The sequence below is a fragment of the Oncorhynchus kisutch genome, unplaced genomic scaffold, assembly GCF_002021735.2.
Source record: "Oncorhynchus kisutch isolate 150728-3 unplaced genomic scaffold, Okis_V2 scaffold843, whole genome shotgun sequence".
Lineage (NCBI taxonomy): Eukaryota > Metazoa > Chordata > Actinopteri > Salmoniformes > Salmonidae > Oncorhynchus > Oncorhynchus kisutch.
Window position 1 is genome coordinate 1 of NW_022262788.1, and position 24073 is coordinate 24073.

At 40.3% G+C, this 24073-nt stretch overlaps 2 protein-coding genes across 2 annotated transcripts; both read left to right on the forward strand.

Moving 5' to 3' along the window:
* Nucleotides 1-1196: 1196 nt before the first annotated feature.
* On the forward strand, nucleotides 1197-14858 carry LOC109876322 (zinc finger protein 239-like; the record flags this gene model as incomplete). Its single annotated transcript, XM_031816636.1, has 2 exons — nucleotides 1197-1439; nucleotides 12858-14858. Coding segments are annotated over 2 exons (1178 nt in total), but the record flags the coding sequence as incomplete, so codon positions are not given.
* A 2790-nt stretch (nucleotides 14859-17648) lies between these two features.
* LOC109877550 (zinc finger protein 239-like) lies at nucleotides 17649-23385 on the forward strand. The gene is made up of 2 exons (XM_020469785.2): nucleotides 17649-17811; nucleotides 22376-23385. Exons 1-2 carry the CDS (start codon nucleotides 17661-17663, stop codon nucleotides 23383-23385), a joined length of 1161 nt encoding a protein of 386 aa, XP_020325374.2. The 5' UTR covers nucleotides 17649-17660.
* The last annotated feature ends 688 nt before the right edge of the window (nucleotides 23386-24073 follow it).

A 24073-nucleotide genomic window follows, 5' to 3' on the forward strand; every position in this document is an offset into this window, starting at 1 on the left:
GTAAGAAGCGGTCCTTCCACTATCACCACAGAACAATGAGACAGATCATTCACGGATGTATAAATATGAAGCATCCGCTTGGCGTTTCCACTCACCACAAAATAGTGTAATGTTTTTTAGATTTTAGAAATTCTGTGCGTGTAATGTTTACTGTTCATTTTATTGTTTATTTCACTTGTGTATATAATCTATGTTATAATCTACTTCACTGCATTGGCAATGTAACATATTGAAACGCTGGGTTATAAGCGGGGATATCGACTCTGCCGCTGGAGCCCTGGACTTCGGGCTAAAAGGTCGAGGGTTCGAGACCTGCTCCCTGCCGTTTCATTACAATATGTTTCCCATGCCAATAAAGCCCCTTGATTTGAATTGAAAGCCCAGTGGATGGCAGTGGGAAGAGATGGATTGTGGCCGACAATATGCCAAGGGGCAGAGAGGGAGACGGAGAGAGAGGGTCAGAGAGGAATATAGGATGATATTTAGCAGATACAGCCTAAATGATTCATACGAAACTTTGAGGTTCCTTTCATATAATGTGATACAACATTATTATTGGAAAAAAAAAAACAACCGTTGAAATTGTTTTCACTTGTAGTCAGAAAAAAAAACATTCCCTCAACTGCGTTTCCCCCTCCAGTCAGCAGAGGGCGCTGTGAGTCTTTCAGGCCAGTCTGCAGAATGTGACGTGGTGGTGAACTGGACTCTTCTTTAAACAACAACAGCCAGTCGGTGGTCACTAGTTACCCCAGTCACAAAGTAATAATTATGGCTAAACCTCGCCCAATTCTACAACTTCTCTTATTAAAACCAGATTTTTAAACCTAACATAATGCCTAACCTTAAATGAAGACACACAAAAAATGTAATGTTTGTTTTCATATATTGTTTTTACGATAGCCAATGTGATTTGTGGCTGTAGTAACTAACTGATAAGCCAACTAGTCAGCCATGTTCTTTTATAGTTAAATGATAATGGTCAGCCACCTCGGTAGCTTGCTAGCTGAAACTTGCAGCTCTTTAGACTCGTTCATGTATATTATCCACTGTGTTTAAATTCACTTCTGTCGTCTAGCTAGTTATCCCATTTAATTTCATATGTACATTGTTGTTATTAGTCAGCTAGCTGGCTGGTTTAGTTCGCTAGCCTAGATAGCTAACTGTTAGCTAACATCCCCGACCATGAGTTCACTGAGCTACTCTCCTCCAGCTAAAGAAAGAGGAGGTCTGCTGGACGGAGAAAGAGGGTCTGTGGCTGAACGTTGTCGTAAAAGAGGAGAAGGAAGAGGAGGATGTCACAGTAACAAAAGTAGAAGATGAGGATGTTGCAGTGAAGGAAGAGAAAGAGGAGGATCCCGTTTTTGGAGTGAAGGAGGAGGGAGAGATAACTGTCGTATTGGAAGAAGAAGAGGGGGATACTGGACATCTGATTAACCCCAGTAAGTTACTTACTGTCTTTACAACAGAAACAGCCACTGCAGTTGTTGAACTAAAGGGAAAAGTCGCGCGGTAACAGAGTCACACTCCCACTATCAAATCAATATTTATTATGCAGCACATTTCAGACATGGAATGCAACAGAATGAGCATTACAGGAATTAAAACGAATTTAAAAAAATAAAAATATTTACTGCACAACAAACAGAGGATCAGAAAGCCAACGAGTGACAATAAAAACGTAACTACTTTGAAGGAAAAGCAAAGCTGAAAAGGTGTGTTATTAAAATCTATCCACAGTTTCGGCCCCCCTCATGCAGGCTAGTTCAGAGTCTGGGGGTATAGTTTTTTTGAAATTTTTATTTTACCTTTATTTAACTAGGCAAGTCAGTTAAGAACAAATTCTTATTTTCAATGATGGCTTAGGAACAGTGGGTTAACTGCCTGTTCAGGGGCAGAACGACAGATTTGTACCTTGCAACCTTCCGGTTTACCTTCCGGTTACTAGTCCACCGCTCTAACCCACTAGGCTACCCTGCTGCCCTATATAGTAACTCAAGGCTTTGCCTCTCCATGCCTCTTGGTCCCCCTCAGGTTCTCTAGCAGGCTAGTCCAGAGTCTGGGGGCATAGTAACTCAAGGCTGCCTCTCCATGTTTCTTGGTCCTAGACTTTGGGATTATAAAACACCCATATCTTCTTTTTATAATCAGAGCCAAGTCTTGCTCTTGTCACCCCTTCTTCTTCATGTGACTTGTCACAAGAAGCTGTATCGCTGCCTTTCGCAGGTCAGGGTGTGATTTTGCACATTTTGGTCACTCCCCCCCTATAGGATCCTACACCAGCCCACTACTTTAACCCTATAGGATCCTACACCAGCCCACTACTTTAACCCTAAAGGATCCTACACCATCCCACTACTTTAACCCTAAAGGATCCTACACCAGCCCACTACTTTAACCCTAAAGGATCCTACACCAGCCCCATACCTAAACCCTAAAGGATCACTACACCATCCCACTACTTTAACCCTATAGGATCCTACACCAGCCCACTACTTTAACCCTAAAGGATCCTACACCATCCCACTACTTTAACCCTATAGGATCCTACACCATGCCCACTACTTTAACCCTAAAGGATCCTACACCACTCCCACTACTTTAACCCTAAAGGATCCTACACCAGCCCACTACTTTAACCCTATCGGATTCCTACCACCATCCCACTACTTTAACCCTATAGGATCCTACAACCATCCCATCCCACAACTTTGGCCCTATAGGATCCTACACCATCCCACTACTTTAACCCTAAAGGATCCTACACCATCCCACTACTTTAACCCTAAAGGATCCTACACCATCCCACTACTTTAACCCTATAGGATCCTACACCAGCCATCCCCACTACTTTGGCCATATAGGATCCTACACCAGCCCATCCCACAACTTGGCCCTATAGGATCCTACACCAGCCCATCCCACTACTTTGGCCTGAAGGATCCTAACCAGCCCATCCACTACTTGGCCCTATAGGATCCTACACCATCCCATCCCACTACTTTGGCCCTATAGGATCCTACACCAGCCCATCCCACTACTTTGGCCATATAGGATCCTACACCAACCCATACCACTACTTTGGCCCTATAGGATCCTACACCAGGCCATCCACTACTTTGGCCCTATAGGATCCTACACCAGGCCATCCCACTACTTTGGCCCTATAGGATCCTACACCAGGCCACTACTTTGGCCCTAAAGGATCCTACACCATCCCACTACTTCAACCCTAAAGGATCCTACACCATCCCACTACTTCAACCCTATAGGATCCTACACCATTCCACTACTTTAACCCTAAAGGATCCTACACCATCCCATCCCACTACTTTAACCCTATAGGATCCTACACCATCCCATCCCACTACTTTAACCCTAAAGGATCCTATACCAGCCCACTACTTTAACCCTAAAGGATCCTACACCATCCCACTACTTTAACCCTATAGGATCCTACACCATCCCAGCCCACTACTTTAACCCTAAAGGATCCTACACCATCCCAGCCCACTACTTTAACCCTAAAGGATCCCACACCATCCCATCCCACTACTTTAACCCTAAAGGATCCTACACCATCCCAGCTCATTACTTTAACCCTAAAGGATCCTACACCATCCCACTACTTTAACCCTAAAGGATCCAACACCATCCCATCCCACTACTTTAACCCTAAAGGATCCTACACCATCCCACTACTTTAACCCTAAAGGATCCTACACCATCCCATCCCACTACTTTAACCCTATAGGATCCTATCCCATCCCACTACTTTAACCCTAAAGGATCCTACACCATCCCATCCCACTACTTTAACCCTAAAGGATCCTACACCATCCCATCCCACCCCACTACTTTAACCCTATAGGATCCTACACCATCCCCACTACTTTAACCCTAAAGGATCCTACACCATCCCACTACTTTAACCCTATAGGTTCCTACACCAGCCCACTACTTTAACCCTAAAGGATCCTACACCATCCCACTACTTTAACCCTATAGGATCCTACACCAGCCCACTACTTTAACCCTAAAGGATCCTACACCATCCCACTACTTTAACCCTAAGGATCCTACACCATCCCACTACTTTAACCCTAAAGGATCCTACACCAGCCCACTACTTTAACCCTATAGGATCCTACACCATCCCACTACTTTAACCCTATAGGATCCTACACCATCCCATCCCACTACTTTAACCCTAAAGGATCCTACACCAGCCCACTACTTTAACCCTAAAGGATCCTACACCATCCCACTACTTTAACCCTATAGGATCCTACACCATCCCAGCCCACTACTTTAACCCTAAAGGATCCTACACCATCCCAGCCCACTACTTTAACCCTAAAGGATCCTACACCATCCCAGCTCACTACTTTAATCCTAAAGGATCCTACACCATCCCACTACTTTAACCCTAAAGGATCTTACACCATCCCATCCCACTACTTTAACCCTAAAGGATCTTACACCATCCCATCCCCCTACTTTAACCCTAAAGGATCCTACACCATCCCACTACTTTAACCCTAAAGGATCCTACACCATCCCACTACTTTAACCCTAAAGGATCCAACACCATCCCATCCCACTACTTTAACCCTAAAGGATCCTACACCAGCCCACTACTTTAACCCTAAAGGATCCTATCCCATCCCACTACTTTAACCCTAAAGGATCCTACACCATCCCCATCCCACTACTTTAACCCTAAAGGATCCTACACCATCCCACTACTTTAACCCTAAAGGATCCTATCCCATCCCACTACTTTAACCCTAAAGGATCCAACACCATCCCATCCCACTACTTGAACCCTAAAGGATCCTACTCCATCCCACTACTTTAACCCTATAGATCCTACACCAGCCCACTACTTTAACCCTATAGGATCCTACACCATCCCACTACTTTAACCCTAAAGGATCCTACACCATCCCACTACTTAACCCTAAAGGATCCTACACCATCCCACTACTTTAACCCTAAAGGATCCTATACCATCCCACTACTTTAACCCTAAAGGATCCTACACCATCCCACTACTTTAACCCTATAGGATCCTACACCAGCCCACTACTTTAACCCTAAAGGATCCTACACCAGCCCACTACTTTAACCCTATAGGATCCTACACCAGCCCACTACTTTAACCCTATAGGATCCTACACCAGCCCACTACTTTAACCCTAAAGGATCCTACACCAGCCCACTACTTTAACCCTAAAGGATCCTACACCAGCCCACTACTTTAACCCTAAAGGATCCTACACCATCCACTACTTTAACCCTAAAGGATCCTACACCATCCCACTACTTTAACCCTAAAGGATCCTACACCATCCCACTACCTGGGAGGATGGAACCCCGTCTCTCCAAACAATAAATCAAGTTTAGGGAAAAGGGCATCTTTCAGCTGTCCTTTTGCATTTATTGATGGAAAGAAGAATGGATTGCCCGGACGTCAAGTGAATGTCTCTGTACTGACTGACTTAAACACTGTGTTCTCAGGTATATTGCTACAATCAATTGAAATTGATGTGGTCCAACTCTTTCTAAATCAAATGAAAACGCTACCAGTTCGCTAAATTACTCCTGAGTCAGTCCATTGTCCTTATTGGTCCTACTCTTTCTAAGTCAAATGAAAACACTACCAGTTCACTAAATTACTCCTAAGTCCATTGTCATTATTACATTCACACTGTTTTCTATCACCAGGTTCTTAAATGTTGTGAAAATGGGTTCATCATATTGATCACAAATACCTCTGTTTACAGCCTGGTCTCACAGACTAGACGTAACATAGTAAAAATAAATCAACTACCTCGGTTTACAGCCTGGTCTCACAGACTAGACGTAACATAGTAAAAAATAAATCAACTACCTTGGTTTACAGCCTGGTCTCACAGACTAGACGTAACATAGTAAAAAATAAATCAACTACCTCGGTTTACAGCCTGGTCTCACAGACTAGACGTAACATAGTAAAAAATAAATCAACTACCTTGGTTTACAGCCTGGTCTCACAGACTAGACGTAACATAATCTCCCTTAAATATGACCAAATATATATATATTTTTTCTGTAGTGCTTTGATCTCTACACTTCAACATCCCATGAAAAGTAATATAAAAAAACAAAACATGATTAGAAGCTTTACATGTATAGTTGTTATATGGTTTTTAGTTAAGGTAAGACAGACTGACATGATTAAATACAAAATATATGAATATATTTCAATCTGTATGTAACTAGGCAAGTCAGTTAAGAACAAATTCTTAAAGGCCTACCAAAAGGCAAAAGGTCTCCTGCGGGGACAGGGGGCCTGGGATTAAAAATAAATTAAATAAAAATATAGGAGTAAACACACATCACGACAAGAGAGACAACACTACATAAAGAGAGACCTAAGATGACAACACAGCATGGCAGCAACACCACATGACAACAACATGGTAGCAGCACAAAACATGGTACAAACATTATTGGACACAGACAACAGCACAAAGGGCAAGAAGGTAGAGACAACAATATGTCAGGCGAAGCAGTCACAACTGTCAGTAAGAGTCCATGATGGTATTTATAATACAGAAACACTGCTCAAAAGAATAAAGGGAACACTAAAATAACACTAGATCTGAATGAATGAAATAACACTGCTCAAAAGAATAAAGGGAACACTAAAATAACATCCTAGATCTGAATGAATTAAATATTATTATTAAATACTTTTTTCTTTACATAGTTGAATGTGCTGACAACAAAATCACACAAAAATTATCAATGGAAATCAAATTTATCAACCCAAGGAGGTCTGGATTTGGAGTCACACCCAAAATTAAAGTGGAAAACCACACTACAGGCTGATCCAACTTTGATGTAATGTCCTTAAAACAAGTCAAAATGAGGCTCAGTAGTGTGTGTGGCCTTCATGTGCCTGTATCACCTCCCTACAACGCCTGGGCATGCTCCTGGTGAGGTGGCGGAGGGTCTCCTGAGGGATTTCCTCCCAGACCTGGACTAAAGCATCCGCCAACTCCTGGACAGTCTGGTGGTGGATGGAGCGAGACATGATGTCCCAGATGTGCTCAATTGGATTCAGGTCTGGGGAATGGGCGGGCCAGTCCATAGCATCAATGCCTTCCTCTTGCAGGAACTGCTGACACACTCCAGCCACATGAGGTCTAGCATTGTCATTAGGAGGAACCCAGGGCCAACCGCACCAGCATATGGTCTCACAAGGGGTCTGAGGATCTCATCTCGGGTACCTAATGGCAGTCAGGCTACCTCTGGCGAGCACATGGAGGGCTGTGCGGCCCCCCAAAGAAATGCCACCCCACACCATGACTGACCCACCGCCAAACTGGTCATGCTGGAGGATGTTGCAGGCAGCAGAACATTCTCCACTGCGTCTCCAGACTCTGTCACGTCTGTCACATGTGCTCCGTGTGAACCTGCTTTCATCTGTGAAGAGCACAGGGCGCCAGTGGCGAATTTGCCAATCTTGGTGTTCTCTGGCAAATGCCAAACGTCCTGCACGGTGTTGGGCTGTAAGCACAACCCCCACCTGTGGACGTCGGGCCCTCCTACCACCCTCATGGAGTCTGTTTCTGACCGTTTGAGCAGACACATGCACATTTGTGGCCTGCTGGAGGTCATTTTGCAGGGCTCTGGCAGTGCTCCTCTTGCTCCTCCTTGCACAAAGGCAGAGGTAGCGGTCCTGCTGCTGGGTTGTTGCCCTCCTACGGCCTCCTCCACGTTTCCTGATGTACTGGCCTGTCTCCTGGTAGCGCCTCCATGCTCTGGACACTACGCTGACAGACACAGCAAACCTTCTTGCCACAGCTTGCATTGATGTGCCATCCTGGATGAGCCATCCTACCTGAGCCACTTGTGTGGGTTGTAGACTCCATCTCATGCTACCACTAGAGTGAAAGCACCGCCAGCATTCAAAAGTGACCAAAACATCAGCCAGGAAGCATAGGAACTGAGAAGTGGTCTGTGGTCACCACCTGCAGAACCACTTCTTTATTGAGGTTGTCTTGCTAATTGCCTATAATTTCCACCTGTTGTCTATTCCATTTGCACAACAGCATGTGAAATGTATTGTCAATCAGTGTTGCTTCCTAAGTGGACAGTTTGATTTCACAGAAGTGTGATTGACTTGGGAGTTACATTGTGTTGTTTAAGTGTTCCCTTTATTTTTTTGAGCAGTGTATATTGTTGTGTTATGTTATATGGTTTAAGGTAAGACAGACTGATATGATTGTATATATGATGCATATACACTGCTGATCAAAAGTTTTAGAACACCTACTCATTCCAGGGTTTTAGAACACCTACTCATTCCAGGGTTTTAGAACACCTACTCATTCCAGGGTTTTAGAACACCTACTCATTCCAGGGTTTTAGAACACCTACTCATTCCAGGGTTTTAGAACACCTACTCATTCCAGGGTTTTAGAACACCTACTCATTCCAGAGTTTTAGAACACCTACTCATTCCAGAGTTTTAGAACACCTACTCATTCCAGGGTTTTTCTTTATTTGTACTGTTTTCTACATTGTAGAATAATAGTGAAGACATCAACTATGAAATTACACATATGGAAACATGGACGGCACACCATTTAATTGAAATGTATTCCAGGTGACTATCTCATGAAACTGGTTGAGAGAATGCCAAGAGTGTGCAAAGCTGTCATCAAGGCAAAGGGTGGCTATTTGAAGAAACTCAAATATGAAATATATTTTGATTAGTTTAACACTTTTTTTGGTTACTACATGATTTCATACGTGTTATTTCATGGTGTTGATGTCTTCACTACTATATATATATATATATATATATATATGAGTACAAATAAAGCTCTGATGTCTTCACTACTATTCTACAATGTAGTAAAGAGGACAAATAAAGAGAAACCCTGGAATGAGAAGGTGTGTCAACTTTTGACCGGTAGTGTATATTATGTTATGTATTATATTATGTATTATATTATGTTACGAACTGATATGATTGTGTATATGATACATATATATACTATATTATATAGTTTTTAGATGAGACGGACTGATATGTTTGTGTAGATGATACTGTATATAGATTTTTCTATTGTGTTATCGACTGTACTTTTGTTTATCCTATGTGTAACTCTGTGTTGTTTTTTGTCGCACTGCTTTGCTTTATCTTGGCCAGGTCGCAGTTGTAAATGAGAACTTGTTCTCAACTGGCCTACCTGGTTAAATAAAGGTGTTCTCAACTAGCCTACCTGGTTAAATAAAGGTGTTCTCAACTAGCCTACCTGGTTAAATAAAGGTGAAATTAAAAAAAAATATATAACATCTGTAAACTGTGGCCATCGGTATTAGTTAATGTTCTATAATCTCTGACCACTGGTTATTAGTTAATGTTCTATAATCTCTGACCACTGGTTATTAGTTAATGTTCTATAATCTCTGACCACTGGTTATTAGTTAATGTTCTATAATCTCTGACCACTGGTTATTAGTTAATGTTCTATAATCTCTGACCACTAGTTATTAGTTAATGTTCTATAAACTCTGACCACTGGTTATTAGTTAATGTTCTATAATCTCTGACCACTGGTTATTAGTTAATGTTCTATAAACTCTGACCCCTGGTTATTAGTTAATGTTCTATAAACTCTGACCACTAGTTATTAGTTAATGTTCTATAATCTCTGACCACTGGTTATTAGTTAATGTTCTATAATCTCTGACCACTGGTTATTAGTTAATGTTCTATAAACTCTGACCACTGGTTATTAGTTAATGTTCTATAAACTCTGACCACTGGTTATTAGTTAATGTTCTATAAACTCTGACCACTGGTTATTAGTTAATGTTCTATAAACTCTGACCACTGGTTATTAGCTCTATTAGTTAATGTATAAACTCTGACCACTGGTTATTAGTTCTATTAGTTAATGTTCTATAAACTCTGACCACTGGTTATTAGTTAATGTTCTATAAACTCTGACCACTAGTTATTAGCTCTATTAGTTAATGTATAAACTCTGACCACTGGTTATTAGTTCTATTAGTTAATGTTCTATATACTCTGACCACTGGTTATTAGTTAATGTTCTATAATCTCTGACCACTGGTTATTAGTTAATGTTCTATAAACTCTGACCACTGGTTATTAGTTAATGTTCTATAAACTCTGACCACTGGTTATTAGTTAATGTTCTATAAACTCTGACCACTGGTTATTAGTTAATGTTCTATAAACTCTGACCACTGGTTATTAGTTAATGTATAAACTCTGACCACTGGTTATTAGTTAATGTTCTATAAACTCTGACCACTGGTTATTAGTTAATGTTCTATAAACTCTGACCACTGGTTATTAGTTAATGTTCTATAAACTCTGACCACTGGTTATTAGTTAATGTTCTATAAACTCTGACCACTGGTTATTAGCTCTATTAGTTAATGTATAAACTCTGACCACTGGTTATTAGTTCTATTAGTTAATGTTCTATAAACTCTGACCACTAGTTATTAGCTCTATTAGTTAATGTATAAACTCTGACCACTGGTTATTAGTTCTATTAGTTAATGTTCTATAAACTCTGACCACTGGTTATTAGTTAATGTTCTATAAACTCTGACCACTGGTTATTAGTTAATGTATAAACTCTGACCACTGGTTATTAGTTAATGTATAAACTCTGACCACTGGTTATTAGTTAATGTTCTATAATCTCTGACCACTGGTTATTAGTTAATGTTCTATAAACTCTGACCACTGGTTATTAGTTAATGTTCTATAAACTCTGACCACTGGTTATTAGTTAATGTTCTATAAACTCTGACCACTGGTTATTAGTTAATGTTCTATAAACTCTGACCACTGGTTATTAGTTAATGTTCTATAAACTCTGACCACTGGTTATTAGTTAATGTTCTATAAACTCTGACCACTGGTTATTAGTTAATGTTCTATAAACTCTGACCACTGGTTATTAGTTAATGTTCTATAAACTCTGACCACTGGTTATTAGTTAATGTTCTATAAACTCTGACCACTGGTTATTAGTTAATGTTCTATAAACTCTGACCACTGGTTATTAGCTCTATTAGTTAATGTATAAACTCTGACCACTGGTTATTAGTTCTATTAGTTAATGTTCTATAAACTCTGACCACTGGTTATTAGTTAATGTTCTATAAACTCTGACCACTGGTTATTAGTTAATGTTCTATAAACTCTGACCACTGGTTATTAGTTAATGTTCTATAAACTCTGACCACTGGTTATTAGTTAATGTTCTATAAACTCTGACCACTGGTTATTAGTTAATGTTCTATAAACTCTGACCACTGGTTATTAGTTAATGTTCTATAAACTCTGACCACTGGTTATTAGTTAATGTTCTATATACTCTGACCACTGGTTATTAGTTAATGTATAAACTCTGACCACTGGTTATTAGCTCTATTAGTTAATTTTCTATAAACTCTGACCACTGGTTATTAGTTCTATTAGTTAATGTTCTATATACTCTGACCACTGGTTATTAGTTAATGTTCTATAAACTCTGACCACTGGTTATTAGTTAATGTTCTATAAACTCTGACCACTGGTTATTAGTTAATGTTCTATAAACTCTGACCACTGGTTATTAGTTAATGTTCTATAAACTCTGACCACTGGTTATTAGTTAATGTTCTATAAACTCTGACCACTGGTTATTAGTTAATGTTCTATAAACTCTGACCCCTGGTTATTAGTTAATGTTTTACACCCTCAGTAGCTTGACTCTGTTTAGATGCTCTATTCCTTTATCCGTCTAGTTTTTGTTTGTTTGTCCACACTGCTGAATCTGTTAGGGGAGAGGAGGAGGAGGGGGGGGGGGGGGGGGGACAAGCCCATCTTTTATCCCCTCCTGAACCTGTGTGATTCATCACCATTAGAGGAGGGGGGGGGTTACTCGACAAGCCCATTGGTAGTTTTTACAACAGCCACTTTCCTCAGCAACTAGTTCCCCGATCAATATATTCATTGGTAGTTTTTACAACAGCCACTTTCCTCAGCAACTAGTTCCCCGATCAATACATTCATTGGTAGTTTTTACAACAGCCACTTTCCTCAGCAACTAGTTCCCCGTTCAATACATTCATTGGTAGTTTTTACAACAGCCACTTTCCTCAGCAACTAGTTCCCCGATCAATATATTAATTGGTAGTTTTTACAACAGCCACTTTCCTCAGCAACTAGTTCCCCGATCAATATATTCATTGGTAGTTTTTACAACAGCCACTTTCCTCAGCAACTAGTTCCCCGTTCAATACATTCATTGGTAGTTTTTACAACAGCCACTTTCCTCAGCAACTAGTTCCCCGATCAATATATTAATTGGTAGTTTTTACAACAGCCACTTTCCTCAGCAACTAGTTCCCCGATCAATATATTCATTGGTAGTTTTTACAACAGCCACTTTCCTCAGCAACTAGTTCCCCGATCAATATATTAATTGGTAGTTTTTACAACAGCCACTTTCCTCAGCAACTAGTTCCCCGATCAATATATTCATTGGTAGTTTTTACAACAGCCACTTTCCTCAGCAACTAGTTCCCCGATTAATATATTCATTGGTAGTTTTTACAACAGCCACTTTCCTCAGCAACTAGTTCCCCGATTAATATATTCATTGGTAGTTTTTACAACAGCCACTTTCCTCAGCAACTAGTTCCCCGATCAATATATTCATTGCCTGTGTATTTTGCAGTTACGTCATAGGAAGACTGTTTTATCATGTGGAGATTTAATTTACGTCTCTCTGTTTTTAACCAAATATTATGTTTGTCTTTGGCAGGCGAGAGACCAGACTCTCACTCTGACCGTGGAAAGGGTCCTTCAGGGGAACGAGACCCAGAGACGCCCAAACCAGCGAGACCACACCACTGCTCCCAGTGTAATAAGAGTTTTAAGTGGTTATGTAAGCTGAAAAAGCATGAGAAAATACACACAGGGGAGAAACCTTTCCAATGCTCCCAGTGTGGAAAGAGTTTTACCCAGTTAGGGACCCTGAAAAGGCATGAGAGAATACACACAGGAGAGAAGCCTTACCAATGCTCCCAGTGTGGAAAGGGTTTTACACGATTAGGGAACCTGAAAAAGCATGAGGGAACACACACAGGAGAGAACCCCTTACAATGCTCTCAGTGTGGAAAACGTTTTACCAAGTTAGGGAACCTGAAGGAGCATGAAAGGACACACACAGGGGAGAACTCTTACCGTTGCTCTCTGTGTGGAAAGGATTTTACCAAGTTAGGGAGCCTAAAAGTACATAAAAGAATACACACGGGAGAGAAACCTTTCCAGTGTTCTCAGTGTGGAAAAGGTTTTACACGGTTAGGGCATCTGAAGGAACATAAAAGAATACACACAGGAGAGAAACCTTTCCAATGCTCCCAGTGTGGAAAGGGTTTTACCTTGTTAGGGAACCTGAATATGCACGAAAAAACACACACAGGAGAAAAGCCTTACCAATGCTCCCAGTGTGGAAAGAGCTTTACACAGTTAGGGAACCTGAAGGAGCATGAAAAGACACATACAGGGGAGACATCTTACCATTGCTCTCTGTGTGGAAAGGATTTTACACGGTTAGGGAACCTGAAAAGGCATGAGAGAATACACGCGCTCTTTCCAACGCGCCCAGTGAGGAGCAGGACTTGGAACCGGTTCAGGGAACAGAACCTAAACCCGGAAAAGAGCAAAACATTTGAGGAACAGAAACAGAACCGATAACGAAAGTGATCTCTACTATTATTTTTGAAAAGCTTGGGAACCGGTTAATGTTATTTTAAAGTAATTGTGGAAATCCAACTTTTCAAAGTTCTTATTCTGTTAAAATCATACCCAAATAATGTCTACTCTTATTTTATACACCTGTGAGCAAAAGGGTCTTACTGAAATAGCTAAATCCAATCATTTGAAGTGGTGTCCACATACATTTGACCATGTGGTGACCTCATCAATGTTCCCATCAGTATTATTCCACCATGTTAGAGAGAACACAGGTGCTGATTGTAAAACACTTTTGATAAATGCAAATGTTTTTTCTTGATATAATTAAAATGTGTAACGCCATTAGTGAACATTCATTATATACATCTATGTACTGTTACATGTAGGAGCAGTATAGACCTAGTCTGTTCATTATATACATCTACATGATGTATTGTTACACCATGTAGGAGCAGTATAGACCTAGTCTGTTCATTATATACATCTACATGATGTATTGTTACACCATGTAGGAGCAGTATAGACCTCGTCTGTTCATTATATACATCTACATGATGTATTGTTACACCATGTAGGAGCAGTATAGACCTAATCTGGTCATTATATACATCTACATGATGTATTGTTACACCATGTAGGAGCAGTATAGACCTCGTCTGTTCATTATATACATCTACATGATGTATTGTTACACCATGTAGGAGCAGTATAGACCTAGTCTGTTCATTATATACATCTACATGATGTATTGTTACACCATGTAGGAGCAGTATAGACCTAATCTGGTCATTATATACATCTACATGATGTATTGTTACACCATGTAGCAGCAGTATAGACCTAATCTGGTCATTATATACATCTACATGATGTATTGTTACACCATGTAGCAGCAGTATAGACCTAGTCTGTTACATGTAGGAGCAGTATAGACCTAGTCTGTTACATATAGGAGCATACTATCTGTTTGTTTAAATGGCTGAATAAGACATTTAAATACAGATCTGTAGTAGATGTTACATTTTATTTTTTTCTCACTCATTAAAAATCTTCACTAATCAATTAACACTTGCTTCCCTTTGTACGTCTCAATACAATATTGTTAGCTATTTAGTTAAATAAACATTTAAACATTTTTTAAATTTTGTCTAGAAATTAAAAAAAATTCCCATCAACTTCCTGGTCAATAGCTTCAGCCCCACCACACACACACACACACACACACACACACACACACACACACACACACACACACACACACACACACACACACACACACACACACACAATTCTTATTGACTTTGAGCTCCTTTTTGATTCGTTCTAATATGCGCGCTATTTGCATGTGTAACGCCCACACACTTCCTCGTCAAGAAAAGGTCTGTGATGGAGCTTTCTGAAAAGGAGAAACGAAACTGACACATCGTAATGACCAGGGATTCAAATAGGAGCAACTCTAAGCATTTTGAGCCTTCGTGTGAGGGGAGGATGTATTATAGCGGTCTTCGTGTGAGGGGAGGATGTATTATAGCGGTCTTCGTGTGAGGGGAGGATGTATTAGCGGTCTTCGTGTGAGGGGAGGATGTATTAGCGGTCTTCGTGTGAGGGGAGGATGTATTAGCGGTCTTCGTGTGAGGGGAGGATGTATGAGGATGTATTAGCGGTCTTCGTGTGAGGGGAGGATGTATTAGCGGTCTTCGTGTGAGGGGAGGATGTATTAGCGGTCTTGCCAATGGGCTTTGGGGGAAAAGACTAATTTACCAGCTAGCTATTTTAGCTTTGCTCCACAGCAATATAAGTTCCCATTGGCTGTAGTGACCATAACATTGTGGTAATAAAATCATTTATAAGAGATCTTACAAAATGTTTTCTCAGGACTTTTTGTTGTTGTTGAAGATGTAAAACATGTATGTTGGTCTGATGTGTATCAGGAAGTGGATGTTAAACATGTATGTTGGTCTGATGTGTATCAGGAAGTGGAAGTTTCACATGTATGTTGGTCTGATGTGTATCAGGAAGTGGATGTTAAACATGTATGTTGGTCTGATGTGTATCAGGAAGTGGATGTTAAACATGTATGTTGGTCTGATGTGTATCAGGAAGTGGATGTTCAACATGTATATTGGTCTGATGTGTACCAGGAAGTGGAAGTTCAACATGTGTGTTGGTCTGATGTGTACCAGGAAGTGAATCCAGAAGCGGCACTGGATGTATTTGTAAAATGATTCTGATCAATTGTTGCTCCTGTTAAGAAATGAACAGTAAGAACTGCTGAAGCAGCTGTGTCTGCATGTGTTGGTTTTATATTATACAACCCTTTAGTAAGGAAACAGCATGCGAATGGTCCATCAGCATCAAACACTTATTTTCTCTAGATGGCAAAACACGCTCTAACTTAAAGTGTGCAGGTGCAGAGCCCCGGAGTGTGTCCAAGAGCCCTTATTGGTTGGAATGAATCAGTAACCCTGATAGTTTCCTTCGACTAAGGCTTCAACTTAATCCTTCACCTCAGTAACCCTGATGGAGATTCCTTCCACCAAGGCTTCAACTTAATCCTTCACCTCAGTAACCCTGATGGAGTTTCCTTCGACTAAGGCTTCAACTTAATCCTTCACCTCAGTAACCCTGATGGAGTTTCCTTCGACTAAGGCTTCAACTTAATCCCTCACCTCAGTAACCCTGATGGAGTTTCCTTCCACTAAGGCTTCAACTTAATCCTTCACCTCAGTAACCCTGATGGAGTTTCCTTCCACTAAGGCTTCAACTTAATCCTTCACCTTAGTAACCCTGATGGAGTTTCCTTCGACTAAGGCTTCAACTTAATCATTCACCTCACTAACCGTGACTGTATTCCACCCAAAAGGTGCCAAAAGAGCTCTCTTGTGACATAAACAGACAGTCATGCAACGAACCTCAAAAATACAGAGTTCACTCTTCCCACTGGGCACACAGTGGTTGAATAAATGTTATTTAGATGTAATTTCATTAAAACTACATTAAAGCCCTAAATTTCACCTTTATTTAACCAGGTGAACTTGAGAAATAATGCATTGTGGGACGATATCCGGAAATAAGTTCATAAATATGTAATAACGCAAAAATAACAGTTTGTAACTTATAGTTAACCAGATCGTGACTACAATGAATTTACTACATCTTTAGCCACACTGTGTTGTTACATTGGTGAGTAAAAACTAATGATTCCTACCCCCCGACCTCTCTGATTCAGGGTTAAATGCGGACATATTTCAGTTGAATGCATTCAGTTGTACTTGTAACTTGTCTGAAAATTAAATATACATTTTACTCAACTGCGTTACCCCCTCCAGTCAGCAGATGGCGGTCTGCGACTTTAAGCCGATGCTGCTGGTGTGACGTATAATCTAGTGGACGGAACGCTTCTTTCAACAGCAGCAACAGTTAGTCAGACACCTCGGTAGCTTGATAGACAACATAGACGAACCAATAAAGCTCTTTAGACGCTTTCGTGTATATTAGCCACTGTGTTGTAAACACATTTCTGTCGTCTAACGTTAGTTATACCATTTACTGTCACATTTACGTTGTTATTAGTCAGCTAGCTGGCTGGTTAAGTTAGCATTAGCCTAGCTAGCTAACATCTCCGACCATGAGTTCACTGAGCTACTCTCCTCCTGACAAAGAAGAAGAGGTCGTCTGGATGGAGAAAGAAGCTCTCGTGAAAGAGGAGGAGGAAGAGAAAGATGTTACAATACAAAAACAAGTAGAGGGTGAGGCTGTTACAGTGAAAGAAGAAGAGAAAGACGCGTTCAGAGTGAAAGAGGAGGAGGATGTTACAGTAAAAGAAGAGGAGGATGCAGTTTTTGGAGTGAAAGAGGAGGAGGAGGAGATGACTGTTACACTGAAAAAGGAGGAGGAAGAAGAGGAGGAAACTGGATATCTGGGCCCGGTTTCCCAAAGCCATCTTAAGGCATCCAATGGTTCTAATGATGAACTTAGTCATAAGATGCTTTTGGAAAACCGGGCCCTGATTAACACTAGTAAGTACTGTCTTAAAAACAGAGGCACAAACTCTGCAGTTGTTGAACTGATTTGTGGTGTTAAAGGGGAAATCTGTAATTACAACATCCATATTGTGACTTTTAAATTATTTATTTATAGCCATTGATTCTTTAAGAATATAACACATGCCTTATGAGCTTAGTTCAACTGTTGTACCCCATCAGAACCCAAAATAAGCTTTTTTTACTCCAATGTTTAGAAACTATGTAAACCACCACTGTATAGCCTCAACATGGTTGAAACTATAATGTTATATCATGGATGGTCAGTCCTTGCATCCATAGGTCTGTCTATGAATTTGAGAGTAGTTACATTTCTCCAGCCCCATCCATCTTATTACCTAAACAGTGGTGGAATGTGGAATTACATCATCACATCATTGTTACATCATAAACGTTTATGAAGTGGTGGAATGACAGATTTGTTATTGTCACAACTGCAGATTTGATGTGGGATTTAATCAGCAACAAAGTGTCAGCCCTGAGACTTGGTCGGTTGACATGTTTTATTTCACCTTTTACCTTCAGACCAGTCTTGTCAGGCTTCTGTGTGTCCACATGTAAGTGTTGGTGAGAGACTTACCTTTCTACAGAGGGATCATATTATTGTGTAGCTAAAAACTGTTCCGATGTTTTTTGTGAGAAGACTGATTTTCAGGATGTCTCATGGTCTGACAAACCCTGATGTATCTCTATCACTTTTCACTGCAGTTTAAACAGACACATTTTCTAATATATTTATTTAAAAGTTTATTTAAAACTTTTCTTATTTACAATGACGGCCTACATTTAAATGGTGGGTTTTGTATTATGCTAATTCGTTTTCAGCTCTAGGTGGTTAACCTGTCTCCTCCCTTTCATCTGATTGGACTGGATTTAACAAATAACATCAATAAGGATCATATCTTTAACCTGTCTCCTCCCCCTTCATCTACACTGATTGGACTGGGTTTAACAAATAACATCAATAAGGATCATATCTTTAACCTGTCTCCTCCCCCTTCATCTACACTGATTGGACTGGGTTTAACAAATAACATCAATAAGGATCTTTAACCTGGATTCACCTGGTCAGTCTGTCATGGAAAGAGCAGCTGTTCATAATGTTTTGTACACTCAGTGTATATATCAAATCGAATGTATTTATAAAGCCCTTACATCAGCTGATATCTCAAAGTGCTGTACAGAAACCCAGCCTAAAACCCCAAACAGCAAGCAATGCAGGTGTAGAAGCACAGTGGCTAGGAAAAACTCCCTAGAAAGGCCAAAACCTAGAGAGGAACCAGGCTATGAGGGATGGCCAGTCCTCTTCTGGCTGTGCCGGGTGGAGATTAGAAACCTAGAGAAGAACCAGGCTATGAGGGGTGGCCAGTCCTCTTCTGGCTGTGCCGGGTGGAGATTATAACATTTGTCCCTGTACGTTCACACGTGGAACTGCATGAAATGTTTTTTCAATCATTAAGAAATGTGATCCCAATGTCCCACATTGTCCTCTTCATTAATAGAAACTCATATACAGTATACTATTAGTTTAAAACTAAAATGGACCAATCCTGGATCGCCCCCTGTATTATCAGCCACTGAAATAGGAGAGGCTTTGTACCCTTTCTGTTTGTCTACTCAACCCAGAGTGAAACCAAAACACCCCATGTAGCCCATGGCAACCTGATGACTCAGAGTCACGTCATAAACAAGTAGAATGACCACCGTGGGGGAAAACAACTGATATTCACCATCTGGGGCCATTCAACAGTCTAGATTTACCAGGTTATTACTAAATAAACTGTTCACCATCTGGGACCATTCAACAGTCTAGATTTACCAGGTTATTACTAAATAAACTGTTCACCATCTGGGACCATTCAACAGTCTAGATTTACCAGGTTATTACTAAATAAACTGTTCACCATCTGGGACCATTCAACAGTCTAGATTTACCAGGTTATTACTAAATAAACTGTTCACCATCTGGGACCATTCAACAGTCTAGATTTACCAGGTTATTACTAAATAAACTGTTCACCATCTGGGACCATTCAACAGTCTAGATTTACCAGGTTATTACTAAATAAACTGTTCACCATCTGGGACCATTCAACAGTCTAGATTTACCAGGTTATTACTAAATAAACTGTTCACCATCTGGGACCATTCAACAGTCTAGATTTACCAGGTTATTACTAAATAAACTGTTTCACCATCTGGGACCATTCAACAGTCTAGATTTACCAGGTTATTACTAAATAAACTGTTCACCATCTGGGACCATTCAACAGTCTAGATTTACCAGGTTATTACTAAATAAACTGTTCACCATCTGGGACCATTCAGCAGTCTAGATTTACCAGGTTACTACTAAATAAACTGTTCACCATCTGGGACCATTCAACAGTCTAGATTTACCAGGTTATTACTAAATAAACTGTTCACCATCTGGGACCATTCAGCAGTCTAGATTTACCAGGTTATTACTAAATAAACTGTTCACCATCTGGGACCATTCAGCAGTCTAGATTTACCAGGTTATTACTTCTAAACCAAAACACTTGTTGGTGTTTTCATAGGCTTTACAATTGTTTTGATTGTTGCTTGAACAGTCGCTAAGATATTTGGTTGTGATAGTTGCAAAATACCTATTTTGGATGCAACATTTGTTAGCTTGAATGCTAACGCTCATTGACAGGCTGGTAGCAAAAGCTAGCCAACGATAATTTTACTGGTTGAATTGTTTTTTAAAATTATAAAGCAGTTGATTTGCGACGATGACGCAAACATTAGATTAAGCAGGACATTTAAACGAGCCTTACAATTATAATCAGAAAGTAGTGTTAAATGCACTCACAAGCGGCCGGTAGCCTAGTGGTTAGAGCATTGGGCCAGTAACCGAAAGGTTGCTAGATCGAATCCCTGAGCGAACAAGGTAAAAATCTGTTGTTCTGCCCCTGAACACGGTTAACCCACTGTTCTGAAGTTGTTCTTAACTGAATTTCCTAGTTTACATCCCTGTTAGTGAGCATTTCTCCTTTGCAAAGATAATCCATCCAGGTGTGGCTTATCAAAAAGCTGATTAAACAACATGATCCTTACACAGGTGCACCTTGTGCTGGGGACAATAAATGGCCACTCTAAAATGTGCCATTTTGTCACACAACACAATGCCACAGATGTCTGAAGTTTTGAAGGAGCATGCAATTGGCATGCTGACTACAGGAATGTCCACCTGTGCTGTTGCCAGATAATTGAATGTTAATTTCTCTACCATAAGCCCCCTTCAATTTTTTGTATAGAATTTGTCAGTACGTCCAACCGGCCTCACACTGCAGACCACGTGTATCGTGTGAGTAAGCGGTTTGCTGATGTCAACGTTGTGAACAGAGTGCCCTATGGTGGCTGTGGGGTTATAGTATGGGCAGGCATAAGCTACAGAAATTAAACACAATTGCATTTTATTGATGGCAGTTTGAATGCACAGAGATACCGAGACGAGATCCTGAGTCCTTTAGTCGTGCCATTCATCCCTTGCCATCACCACTATTCCTGGAAGCTGAAAATGACCCAGTTCTTCCATGGCCTAGCATACTCACCAGACATGTCACCCATTGAGCATGTTTGGGATGCTCTGGATTGTGTACGACATCGTGTTCTAGTTCGCACCAATATCTAGCAAATTCGCACAGCCATTGAAGAGGAGTGGGACAACATTCCACAAGCCGCAATCAACAGCCTGATCAACTCTATGTGAAGGAGATGTGTCCTGCTGCATGAGACAAATGGTGGTCACACCAGATACGGACTGGCTTTCTGATCCACACCCATAACTTTTTTTTAGGGAATCTGTGACCAACAGATGGATATCTGTATTCCCAGTCATGTGAAATCCATAGATTAGGGCCTAATGATTTCCTTATACGAACTCTAACTCAGGAAAAAATATTTGAAATTGTTGCATGTTGCGTTTATAGTTTCTGTTCAGTATAAAATCTTCACTCACCATTTTTGCTCCACGCAGTGCTTATTATATTCATAACTTGCAGTTTCCTCATTAGCAGGGAGCGGCCTATATTGCTGACTAAAAGTCTGCTTAGGGTTTCAGCAACTGTAATAACTTATGAATGCTAACGCTCCTTGACAAGCTAGTAGCAAAGAGCCAAAGAGCATTTTACAGGCTGAAGCATTTAAAAAAAAAAATGATTTGAGAATCTGCATGTTGCTCCATGCAGATTTACTTCATCCTTAACTAACGGTTTCTGGATTGGCAGGGACGACTTTCTGCAAGCACATGCGGGCAGTTTTAGCAAACACAGTGTCTAGAATCATCAATTTTAATACAAAAGTGAAAAAATAAGACTAAATACGACTGTTGTTGATCACTGACTCATATTAAGCCAATTGTCAAATAAGTTTGTAAACGCATTTAAACATTCATTAAGAACGTTAATTGTTGTTCAACATCCTGGGCATCACATTTGTTTTGCTAAAATAAACAGTTGACTTCTACTATTGTGAGCCTTTAACCATCTGTCTGACTTTGTGGTTCACACAGGAGAACAACATCATGATGCTGACAAGGAAGAGAAGAGTCTCTCCACATCAGAACGTCTGATAAAACACCGGCAGAGACCCACAGGGAAGAAACTTCACCGCTGCTCTGATTGTGGGAAGAGTTACTCAAGATCAGATTCACTACAACTTCACCTGAGAATTCACACTGGAGAGAATTCTCACTGCTGCTCTGACTGTGGGAAGAGATTCACCTCTTCAGCAGATCTTAAAAAACATTTGAGAATCCACACAGGAGAGAAGCCTTATGGCTGTGATCAATGTGGGAAGAGTTTTACTAGATCAAGTAATCTGAAAGCACACCAGAGAATACACACCGCAGAGAAACCCCATAGCTGTGATCAATGTGGGAAGAGTTTTTCTTCGTCTAGCCATCTGACTACACACCAGAGAACACACACAGGAGAGAAACCTCATCACTGCTTTGACTGTGGAAAGAGTTACTCAAGATCAGATTCACTGAAAGTGCACCAGAGAATTCACACTGGGGAAAAACCTTATAGCTGTTTTCAATGTGGGAAGAGTTGTAATAACACAAACAGCCTGAAAACACACCAGAGAATTCACACTGGAGAAAAACCTTATAACTGTGATCAGTGTGGGAAGGGTTTTACTGATACAAGCAGCCTGAAAACACACCAGAGAATTCACACTGGAGATAAACCTTATAGCTGCTCTGACTGTGGGAAGAGCTTTTCAAAATCATCTACATTGCAATCACACCAGAGAATTCACACTGGAGAGAAACCTTATAGCTGCTCTGACTGTGGGAAGACCTTTTCAAAATTATATACATTGCAATCACACCAGAGAATACACACAGGAGAGAAACCTTACAGCTGTGATCAATGTGGAAAGAGTTTTGTTACGTCTAGCCATCTGACTATACACCAGAGAACACACACAGGAGAGAAACCTTATAGCTGTGATCAATGTGGGAAGAGATACTCTGATAAAAGAGCTCTGATTAAACATCAGAAAGTACATACATGAAGGAGTTGTTCCATGATATCAATGAAATGATGTCACAATGTAGAATGTTTTAACATTGTAGTAGGAGAATTCTAGTGATGTCACAATGTAGAATGTTTTAACATTGTAGTAGGAGAATTCTAGTGATGTCACAATGTAGAATGCTTTAACATTGTAGTAGAAGTATTCTAATGATGTCATAATGTAGAATGTTTTAACATTGTAGTAGGAGAATTCTAATGATGTCACAATGTAGAAGCCTAAACGTTTGTCCCCTGATCTATTGATTTCAGCATGACATGGATATGAGCCTCATAAGGGGGAAAATACAGGTTTTGAAAGAGACCTATTTATGTGATTTAACAAAACAAAGTTTTGCATTAGCGACCCACTTGAATCAAAATGCAACACTTCAAAATGTAGCGTGCTGTTTTCTACAAATTGTCCTGATGTACACATTATTCCCAGATTCCGTGTGGTGTTTGAGCTGTTAGTTTTAACAGGACGTGCAACCTCTTCTCCCCCCTCCCGTGCAATTTATTTCCAAGTGATATCGATATGAGTGATGAAGAATAAGTGTTGCATTTCTCTTCGTTTTGGGGACGCCTACATTTAAATGCGTCACTCCAACATGTAGCTGACTGTCTTCTGCAGATCATCTAACCAGTGAGGTAAAAGATATCTCCCATTTCCATGTTTAGTTGCGTTA